Source organism: Pteropus vampyrus, unplaced genomic scaffold (assembly GCF_000151845.1).
Source record: "Pteropus vampyrus isolate Shadow unplaced genomic scaffold, Pvam_2.0 Scaffold10, whole genome shotgun sequence".
Taxonomy (NCBI): domain Eukaryota; kingdom Metazoa; phylum Chordata; class Mammalia; order Chiroptera; family Pteropodidae; genus Pteropus; species Pteropus vampyrus.
The window spans coordinates 2,596,973-2,608,260 of NW_011888791.1; the positions used below are offsets into that span (position 1 = coordinate 2,596,973).

The 11,288-nt window shown below is 33.9% G+C and overlaps 1 protein-coding gene across 9 annotated transcripts in view; it reads right to left on the bottom strand.

Moving 5' to 3' along the window:
• The window catches only part of LRRC49 (leucine rich repeat containing 49), a 131,209-nt gene that overhangs the window by 103,048 nt on the left and 16,873 nt on the right, over nucleotides 1-11,288 (bottom strand). For all 9 annotated transcript variants that reach the window (XM_011375842.2, XM_011375832.2, XM_023521916.1 and 6 more), the window contains 2 exons: nucleotides 9,865-9,931; nucleotides 4,339-4,482 (listed from right to left, as the gene is read on the bottom strand). In XM_011375842.2, coding sequence (XP_011374144.1) covers nucleotides 4,339-4,482; nucleotides 9,865-9,931 — 211 coding nt within the window. The remainder of the gene's footprint in view (nucleotides 1-4,338; nucleotides 4,483-9,864; nucleotides 9,932-11,288) is intronic.

Here is an 11,288-nt window from a genome sequence, read left to right on the forward strand (position 1 = left end):
GTTTGACATCAAGTGTCACCAAAGATGTGAAGTTAAAGAAATTCTCAGGTAATGCTGATAGAAATGTAATTTGGTACAACCACCTTGATATCTGATAAAGTGAAATAATGTGCATAATACTGGCACCCAGCAATGCTTCTCCCAAGTATCTACGTTAGAGCATTGTTTTTCAAATGCAGATTGCAACTGAATGCAATGCATGATCTTGGATTTTCTTTGCTATAAAGGACACTATTGAGACAACTGGGAAAGTCCAAATGGGATCTATAAATTAGATAATACTATCCTGTTAGTGTTAATTTCCTGATTTTGATCACTGTAATGTGGTTATATAGGAAAATTCCTTGTTTTTAGGAAACACAACTGAAGTATGTGGAGATAAAGGGGCATCATGTCTGCAACTTACTCTTAAATAGTTCAAAACAATATATATGGAAGGAGAGAGAGAAGGAGACTAGTAGATGTAAAGAGAGGGGAAGAGATAGAGAATAATCAAGAGAGGATAAACCAAATGTTCTAAAATGTTATCACTTAAAAATTCTGGAGCTCGGGTCAAGATGGTGTAGAAGGTAAATGCTGTGCTTGCTCCTTTAGTGACTACACCAAAATTATAATGAAACTACAGAACCACCATCATTGGGAGTCGCCTGAGGTCTGGCTGAACAGAAGTCCTACAACTGGGGACATACATAAGAGGTCACCTTGAGACTGATGGGGGGCAGACATGTGAATCGGCCCTGTCCCACAACCACATGTGGTAGTCAAGAAAAGGGAGGGTTATCTGACTGCAGAGCCTGCTACTGCCCTGGAGGAGCAAGGGGTCCCACCTCCACACTGCCAAGTCAAGAAATCAGCTCAGGAGGTTGAGACCAACATTTTTTTATGAGATACAGTAGAAACAAATAGGATATACCAGAATGGACTGCAGTAAAAGTAGGTTTTATGAAATGCTTATTTCCTTTATTTGTAATGTACCCATATAAATATGTATTTAATGTAAATTTTGTTTATTGCCATAAATTATGGCTAAAAATGACTGAAAGCCACTGACCTAGAGAAATTGTCATATGTATGCAAAAAAGACATTTTAAAAAATGTTATTTGTACCATTTCTTAATAACAAAACTTTGGAAATAATATTACTGTCCATAAATAGAAGAATGAATATTTAGTTACAATCATACAATGTAATACTATATAACAATGAAAATTAGTGAATATTTACCACTATCAAATCTCAAAGCATATGTTAATAAAAGTAACTTACAAAAGATATATATATTTAAAAGCATGCAAGACAATTACTTTATATTGTTTAGGGATATGTATATATATGGGAAAAAGAAACAGATACATGGGAAAAAACGCCAAATTCAGAATTGTGGTTACCTCTGCAAAGAAGGGAGGGAATGTGATAAGGAAGGTTTACACGGAAGGCCTCAACTATATTTGAAAGGTTTTTATTTATTAATTCGTGGATATACAAATGGAAATATTACTTCCTATTCTTCTGGGGTTTCATAATTTTTTAAAACGGAAAGAAACCTTATAAACTAAAAAGACATCTGATTTAAAATTTATAAAATTTTCAAGAAAAAGATCAATGATTTAACTACAATAAACAAACAATAACTTTTCTACATCAAAAACATCAGAGAAGGTTTCTGATCAAATGGTGAAATAGGTAATGTATTTGTTTCACGTCCTTCCCGATTCAATGGGTGAAGCAAAGAAAAAAAAAATACAAAATGAGTAAATCCAAGGAAATGATAAAAACGAGAGTTGTCAACAGATTACCATTTTTGATGAATTTCTGGAATCTAGAAAGCAGATAGAATCTCACTGGAGATAATAATCCTCAACACTGCAGCTCAGAACTAGCGAGAGAGATGCTGCACTGCAAACGCAGCATTCCTTTCTGACAGAATGCCATCCTACTCCATGCTCCAAGTCAATGCACAGAAAGAGCAGTCACAGACTGTGGTTAATTGTGGCTAATCAAGAAGATGTGTAATTAAAGGTATGTCGACTCAACAGCTATTCCTGGAACACCGACATACTCACCCACTTCCAGCCCTCTCCCATCCCTGCCATGTACACACAACCATGCACAGAGCTGCTGGCTGAGGAAACCCTCAGCTGGAGACTCAATATCTGCTCTCTAAACAAAACAGAGTATCTTGTCAAGGAAGGATGGAGAGTGTGGGTGTTCTATCTACAGAGACAGTTAAGAACTGCCAAAGGGGAACCAGTGGGGGGAAAAGGAATGGCAGTTTCACCTGGTAAAAAAGATACTAAAGTCCTTTTACCCCCAAACATAGTTTTTTCTTATTTTGGCAATTATGGAGTAAGCCTGCCTTTTCCCTTCTATTCACTGTAAAGAGAAGTCTGTCAATATGTGGAATTCAACAAGTTACATAATCTAGTGACCACTCTAGGGAGAGATGTTATGGTTAAAAAGACCTATTTAGCTGCACAGGAGACCCAGCCACTATTTAACATGGTCTTCATTTAAGGATTACCAGCCATTGACAAAAATCAAAATCATGAAAGGAAAAATAATCAAAAAGAATAAGTGTGATAACTGACTGAGGAGAAAAGATGAGATAATGGAAAAAAAAAAGAATCCTCAGATTTAAAAGTCTCTTGGTTCTTTTAGGAAAAAGATGTTTTGAAAAAGAAATAAGTTAGAGTTGGATAATGTTTCTTATTTATCCTTATATATATATACTCATAATTTTCTATAAGTTAATATGCAAGATACTTATGATAATGATACTATATGCATAATGTTTATTAAATCTTAATTTTTAGAAATTCATATAATTTCTTCTTTCCTAAGATGTTTACTGCTGCCTAAGCTATAACAATAATGATTAGACAAAGTACTCAATGGGAAATTCAGTGAGCATTTTCCTGGATATGAATAATGCAATTTCTAAGTGAAAGACAAAATATAGACAAGAATATCTTAGGGCCAATAGATTTCTATACCGCAGTCTACCAAAGCTTTTTGGATTCTTACCATCTCAATGTCCTGAGGACATAGTAAGTCCAGCTTGAGCAGTCCTAGGGACTCAGCAATGTAACAGATTAACTCAATCTGCGTGTCTTTTTAAATAAACAAGCCATTTCTAATACTTAAATCCAATCTGGGGAGAGGACCTGACACAATTTTAGAGGCTCTGGAGTAAATCCATGTCTTGGACAAGGTTCTGAGATTATCCCAATCTCTTAGAAGATATGAGCATTACGTGGCTCAGATCTTCTGGGAAAACTTCAAAATGAAACAAGTCTATACAACATGGCGTAGAGATAAAACATCATCTGTCCCCCAGCCGTTTCAAGTGTACCACTTACAACACACTCAATTATTTACTAAGCAATTCAATATCTTGAAAAAGTTGATTTAGATTATACCTTTAAAAGTACTTAAATGATATCCAGAGAACCTAATATATTTTTTCTATTGCATGAAAACAAAGGAAACCTGTTAAAAGAACAAATGTTTTATGAATCATTAGAAGTCTTCTTGGCCTATATCATATAATACAACTGAAAGCCATATTTCTAATTCTCTTCACATATGCCTAATACAAAATACCTGAGCATTAGTTGTTATTCAGTTGCCAAACTTGAGTAAAACTATAAATCTAACAAAGTTTATCTTCAGAGTTTCAGAGTCACCTTTCTGTAGTTCCCCACCACAATGCTAACATTCTTCCTCCTCCTCCCATGCCAGTTCTCTTACATTTTTTCTTTTTTCAGAGTCAAGAAGCCAAAAACAATCCCTAGAGATAATCTAGCCCAATGCCCTCATTTTAGAGAAAAGTAAACCGAGGCTGACAGCTAATGAGAGAAAGAGCTAAGACCAGAATTAGGCCTCTCATGCCTTACACAATGCTATTTCCAGTTTACCAAGCTGCCTCTTTAAAAACTGCAAGGGATATGATATCTATGCATATCCTCACAGCCCTCAACCTCAGACGCTTTTTTCTCTTCGTGCAATAATTCATCAGCTTTCAATCACCAAAAGTCTAATTCTACACCCATGACAAAACAGAAAAGGATTCAGTATACATTTACACTAGCTGATTCACTTACAGATAACACTTCCATTTCGTTTTTAATTTTACATTTATCTTTTAAAATGAAAAACACCTTAACACTTTCCAAGTCAAAAAATTATAAAGCTTAATAATTATACCCACAATTTAAATTCAGAAAAAAACTAAATTACTTTAGATGCTTACTTTGCATAAAGCAATGCTACAACATTTTTTCCTTTCCTTAAAAGAAAAGCCAGAGATCATATATCGATTCCATTTTAATACTCACCACAAAAGTGATTTGATTGTGTCGTAGGTTAAGTTCAGTTAGTGAATCCAGCCCATTAAGGTTATCAACGTGACTTAAAAGGTTCCTGGCAAGGTTTAAAACTCTCAAATCACACAAATGATTGACATTTTCGATTTCGGCAATCTATTAAAAAATGAGGAAGGGATGATTAGCAGGAATTAATCTCAGATATGTATGTTATAAAAACCTTAAAATGAAATGTATAGCCACTGGACTCAGTGAAAGTTTATATGAAGACTTTTAAAACTCTATTTCCAATTTTCTCTGTTGTGGATAATATAAAGTCACTTAACTTGTGAAAATTAACTAAAAAAACATATTTTATAATTTGACTATATTAAATATTTGAAGTAAATTTTATCAAATAATCAAAAAGTCCATCATTTGGGGGCATCTCTAAGTGCCTAACACTGTGCTTGGTCCTGTGAAGGTGAGAAGCATACATAGCACCTGCCAAATAGAAACTTACTGTGAGATCAAGCATAAGCTCACAACGTTTTGGTCTAGCAAGACCATCCTCTGAGAGAAAAGACAAGGAAAAGAAATAATATCAAGTTCTCCTTATTAATTCCACTTATACTGAAGCATCCTGAGAGTAGTCAAGAGTCTGAATGGAAAAGATTCAAGGAACTGGGATCACCAGTGAAGGGCAAAAATGGATATTCTTTATGAGTGGAAATGCTTACAGAGGAGACATAATGTTTAGTCAGGATGCAATATGGTGAACACTGTTTAGAACAAGAAGACCTGAATCATGGAGTATGCACATGTACATAAGGACGGAACTGCAGCAGAAGAGTTTTAGTTGCACAGTAAGGTAAGGGTAAGTAAAAGCTATACCCATGAAGTGATAAGAGCTCAATATGACTTTAAGCCTCATTATTGTACTATCGCAAGCATAGAACAATGGGATGAATTTCTAATGACACAGAAGTAGAAGTCCTTGCAGGAGACTTTATCAACCTTTTAATGTAACATACTTACGTAACAATGAGTCATACCCATAACACTTTTGTTCTGAACATTAAAAAAATAAATTTTGCAATACTAGAGATTAATTTTCTTATCTATACTGCCATCGAAACATTATTTGAAATTTTTTATTTAATACTTCAAAGCAGATGTTGGCTAAAAGAACTTTCATTTTTAGATTTATAATCCAGTTTCTATGTCGTTATTTGGAACTTCTATTGCATTTAAAAAATACCATCTGGATTCCATATAGGTTTGAGAAGAGAAACCTATGTATGCTTATTGCAAATTCAATAATATATAAAGGTAACTTCTGATCATGCTTTAAAATTTGTTCTAAGGTTTTTGGTCTAATTAATATAAAATGAAAGTAAATTAAATAAAAATTATAAAAGAAGAAACAAGATTATCAGTATTTGCAGATGACAGAACTGAATAATAAAACTTGGACAAAAATATTTCAAAACTAAATAGGTAATAGAATTTGAAATGTATGTAATCAGTAAAAAGCAAAATAGACACTGGAAAATCAGTAACATCCACATAAGCTTGAGAAATTCTCCTAAAATACTAAGAAAAAATAGAAATAGGAAGAATAAAAGATAAGATGGGGATATGGAAGATAGAGAATATAGATTAACAAACATAAATGGAAAAGCAATATTTAAATATGTAAAATAAAACTTTCCTGAGCTCAAGAAAAATATAAATATATAGAATGAAGGGGCACAATTTTCGTATGACCTGCATAGGGTGTCTTCCCCCTTCTGCTAATAATCCTAGGACATTTCTTCTAGAAAACTACCTTTCTAATTGGCACTTACAATTAGAATGTCTACATTTTAGAGTTTCCTTTCAGTTTGGTAAGTCTGAAAAGAGACATTGTTAATTCTAATATATGGGTATCAACCTGTAATTTAAAAAAAAAAATCACTGGGGATATTGTTCAGCTTCTCGGTTTGCAATCGAATAGGCCAAAATCACACGCAACATCTCTAATGGAATAATCTATTACTCACTGCAGCCATGGACAAAGTCACAAGCATCGAGTACATGAAGAAACTTCAGGCAAAGGGTAGTGTAGGGTAAGAGCATAATTCTTGATTAATTAATAAACTTCACAGCAAGAAGAAGAAGAGATGATAGGAATGTTTGAAAGCCCAATTATGGGTCACACAGATCAGAAAGGGGGTCCCAAGACAGACTGCAGAGCTTCTTAATACATCTAGGAAAACTCGATACTGCAGTCTTATTTTTTTTTGTCTAAGAGTAACCCAGACTCCTCTATCTGGATAAAGACAATCTTCTTACTCGGCACTACTGAAAGGGCAAATGTCTGCTTTTAGGCAAGCAATGACAGAAAGGGGAAGCTCTCCCTGAAGGAAAAGATATTGCTGAAAGCATGAAACAATGTCCAACTCTAAAAAGAAATAGCATCAGATAGTTAAAAAAATAAAAGAAAATTACGTGAATAATTTTTGTATTTCAAACTCACTTCTGTTGGAAATAAAAATGATACATGTTAAAGTAAGCATTTACCAAGAGAACCAATTTTGGTAGATCAAACAAAATCTGTGTTAGAAATTGAGAGTCACCCTCTCAGATTCTTCTGCATTCTTCACTACTCACATATAATCAATTGCTAAATCTTGATGTTTCTACTTTTTAAATATTTATCCAATCTGCCCCCTCATTATGTCCCTATTCTACTATATTAGTTCGAGCCATTATCACTTCTCACCAAGATTATTAGATTAGACTCTCAACTGTTCTCTGTCTCCAGTTTCATCTCCCTCCATCTCTTTCTTTTCCCCAGTCTATTTCTTGAACACTATCACCATCCCTCAGAATGTTTCACATCCATAAACCAAAAACATTTTATTTCACAATGTATGCTAAGTATCATTTTTAGTTCCAACAGAAGTAAGTTCAAAAGACAAAAATCATTCATGTAATTTTCTTATCATTTTTTAACTACCTGATGCTATTTTTTTTTAGAGTTGGACCTTGTTTCATCTTGAATAGTTTATCTTCTGACTTTTTAAAAACCTAAAGTCACCAAGACTATCTTTGCTTTGAAATACTCCAAATTTTTGCTTATTGGATTTACATATTTTGAAACAAGACTCAGATCTTCATTTAAAACTTCCTTCTTATTTTAAATTCTTGAGAAATATGTTGTGTGGTACAAATGTTTAGTCCTAATACACAGAATATCACAAACATATGCTGAAATTATAAGGCACATAACCACAGGTCATCGAACAAGGAATTTTTCATCCACGTAATGGTAAGTAATTCCTAGACATAATATACAGATCGAATGATATGTTATTCATTTATCAGGTACACTTATAGATCTTTGGTAATGCCCATGAATTCTTAAAGGTATATTAAAATGTGAAAGCCACATGATATTTATTTCTCATACATACATTTTTAAATAAACTTAAGAAAACATCGCTACCATAAAGTTTCACTTATAGTCATGAATATTTTTTTAAATAGTGGTCTATGAGACAAAATAGCAATTCCTAAGTATGGAGTTCAAAGCCCTCCACAATCTGGCTTCTACCTACCTCTCCAGCCTCATTTCTAACTGTTACTCTAAAGTGTCTAGCAGTAAAAAATACTATGTTGTTTTTAGTCTCAGTGCTTCTGCATATGATAATCTTTTACTGACAAAACTCTTTAATACCACTTCCCTTCCATCACCACCTAACTGGGTAACTTCCCTTCTACTAAAGTGACACTAACCAGCCTGCAGAGCTGGACAGTTCCAAGGCCACCAACACTCCTCCCACAAGGCGCACACACAGACAGACACGCAGAGAGGCTGGGATGAGATTAGAACCTGGCAGATGTAGCCTATCTAGATCTATCAAGGTCTTTATTAATTATATTAGGTTTTCACTGAAACGATTGGGACTAACAGTTGTTAGAGAGCCTAGAGAGATCATTCTGAAGTTTGTACTTGACCAACTCAAGTGGCAGTGGCAGCTCTTGTTCATCAACAGCCAGGAACAACTCTTGGATCATCCTAGAATGTATGCTTACCGTCTCAGGAGAGGCTTTACCTTCTACATGAGTATGTAGCTCATGTAGCTATTCATAAGTAAATATCCACATTTCAAAGATTAAAATTTAAATAGAAGAGTGAAGGGTTAAAAAACAGCCAAGTCTATGGTCATGCCACCGTGAACAAGCCCAATCCTGTCTGATCTCGGAAGCTAAGCAGGGTCGGACCTAGTTAGAACTTGGATGGAAGACCAACTAGGAAGGCCAGGTGCTTGCTGTAGGCATAAAAAATAAAAAATAAGGGATCGTAAGCTGACAAGTTCCTTGCAATCTATGAGGTCAACCAAGGGTTGCCTCGCCTAAAATTAAAAATTTTTAAAAATGTTATAAAAAACAGTCAAGACTCTTTGAGAGAAAAGAATAAGGAGGGAGAACAAAACAAACCAGGTGAGAGATTAAGAAAGACAGATATGGGGGTAGACTAATTGACTTAACAGAATAACAAGCTCAGATTATACAGTAATCGGAGAAATATAAATTAAAACCACATGGAGACACTACTTTATAACAATTAAGTGTGAAATTATTTATAACAATTAAGAAGGCAAAAATTAAGAAGTCTGACAATTTCAAATGTTGAAAAAGATGTGAAGCAACAGAATCTATTAGGAGTATAAATTGGTATAACCACTTTGAAAAACAATTTGGCATTATCTTTTAAAGTCCAACATTTAAATAATCTATGACCCATCAATTTCACTTCTAGATCTATACCCTAGAGTACATATGGTATATAGAAGAAACATGTACAAAAATGTTCTTAGAAGTACTATTCCTAACAGGAAACAAAGCAGAAAAAAAAAGAAATGACCCAAATGTCTATCAATAATAAACTAAAAAGTTTTTGTATAACCATACCATGGAACATACAACAGTGAAAATGAGTAATCTACAGTGAAAATGAGTAAACTACAGCTACCTGATCAAAATAGATGAATTTCAATAACATAATATTGTATCCAAAAAGCAAAAACTAGATGATAGTCTATATGGTATGATACCTTTTTAAAATTAAAAGACAATGCTATTAAACAATAGATTATTTAGGCACACATGTGATAAAGCCAACTAAAAAGAACTAACAAAAGAATGATGAATGTGAAATCCAAAATAGTGGTTACCTCAAAATAAAAGAGGAACACTTAAGTTAAAGAAAATCATTAATAATATTCTAGTTCTTGGGTTGAGGTTGGATAACTTCACTTATTTGTTTTATTTTTAAAATAAAGCAATAAGACTAAATAACAAAATTGTCATAACTTTAAGGATTTCGAATATTTTATCTATCATTTACTGCTGATAAATTACCAGATCTTATATTAATAGGCTTAATACCTTAGAAATTTCAGTGAATCAATAAAGTAACTCTTGAAAAATTCAATATAATTCTTAAAACTTTTAAAATGCCAAATTTACTAGATTTTTCCAAAAAAGAAAGAAAAGGCTTTATGATACCTGATTTCCATGAAGGTCCAAGACATCTAAGTTTTTTAGATTCTCCAGATTTGAGATTTTCTTGATTCTGAAAATCAGAATAAGTAGAGTAGAAATATGGATGTATCATATCTATTATAAATCAAAATATGCTAAAGCATAATTCATTTTAATTTATTGTCAATATCTATATAGAGAGATTATAGTTATATATTTTAAAAAACATATTTCCCATTAATTTAATTAAATTGTTAGATGCAGTCCCACTGAGAGAAATGTCCTCCCATCTTAAAAGTCCTATCTTTAGAAAAGAGAAATTCTACTTCTAAGAAACTTAGGCAAGGCACTTATTCAAGGCAGTTCCCTTCACCTTAGACTATGATCTAAACTCCTTACCTCAGTCCTCAAGGCCCTAAACCATCTGGCTGCTGACTCTTCCTCCAGCCTTATCTCCTACCATGGCTCAGGCTCACTCACTCAGCCACATGAGCTTTCTTGTCTCTAACCTCACAAATTCATTTCTGCTTGGGGTGTTTACCCTTGCTTTTGCTTCTTCCTTAATGTTCTTCCCCCAGGACTTCACATGATTCACAACGTCACATCATTCCAGTCCCAGCTCAAATATCTCCTCAGAATGGTCTTTCCAGATGACTCTATCAAAAATAGCTCTCCCTTCCTGTCTCCATTACTCTTTCCTTCTCCAGCTTTAATTGACCTCAATGCGTTTATCCTTGCCTAAACTTATACTATTCATGTGTTTACTTTTTTATGCTCGCCTTCCTCAAACCAAAATGTGAGCTCTAAGAGGCCAGAAACTTTGATATGTCTACTCTATCCCCAGCAGTCATGACACTGAATAGGCACACAATAAATATTTGTTTAATAAATGAATGAACATACTAACTAAATGGATGAGTGTTATGTATAAGAGTATTCAAAACAGGATTATCTATCACATAGACAAACTGAATCCCCCCTAAATGCTTTCTACTGCTCATGCTTAATTTGTGAATATTTATTTGGAACTTTTGATTTGCCATCTTGTGAAAAACTAAAAATACAGAATTTTATCTCTAAAATAACTCCTCTTATATCCCCTAATGCCTAAGGCCTAACCCTGTCTCCCCCATTCCTATCTTCTATGACTACCATACCTGTCCGACTGCCTCCAACTGGACTATTTTAACAACAACGACAAAAAAGACAAAACAAAAACCACTTCCCTTTCATCGTTCACTCTCCTATAGATCTTACTTTCTCCTACTACCATTATTCCGTGGAGGGAAAGGCACAATGGCAAAGAAAAGATAAAAAGAAAGTTCATGCAGTCCATCTTTATCATCGTCTTGCTTTCATTATTATTTCTGTCATTGTTTACTGCCTCAAAGAACCATTTCCAGCTTCCTAATGTTTCCAGAATGTGGATCATCCCCTAAAACTTCATA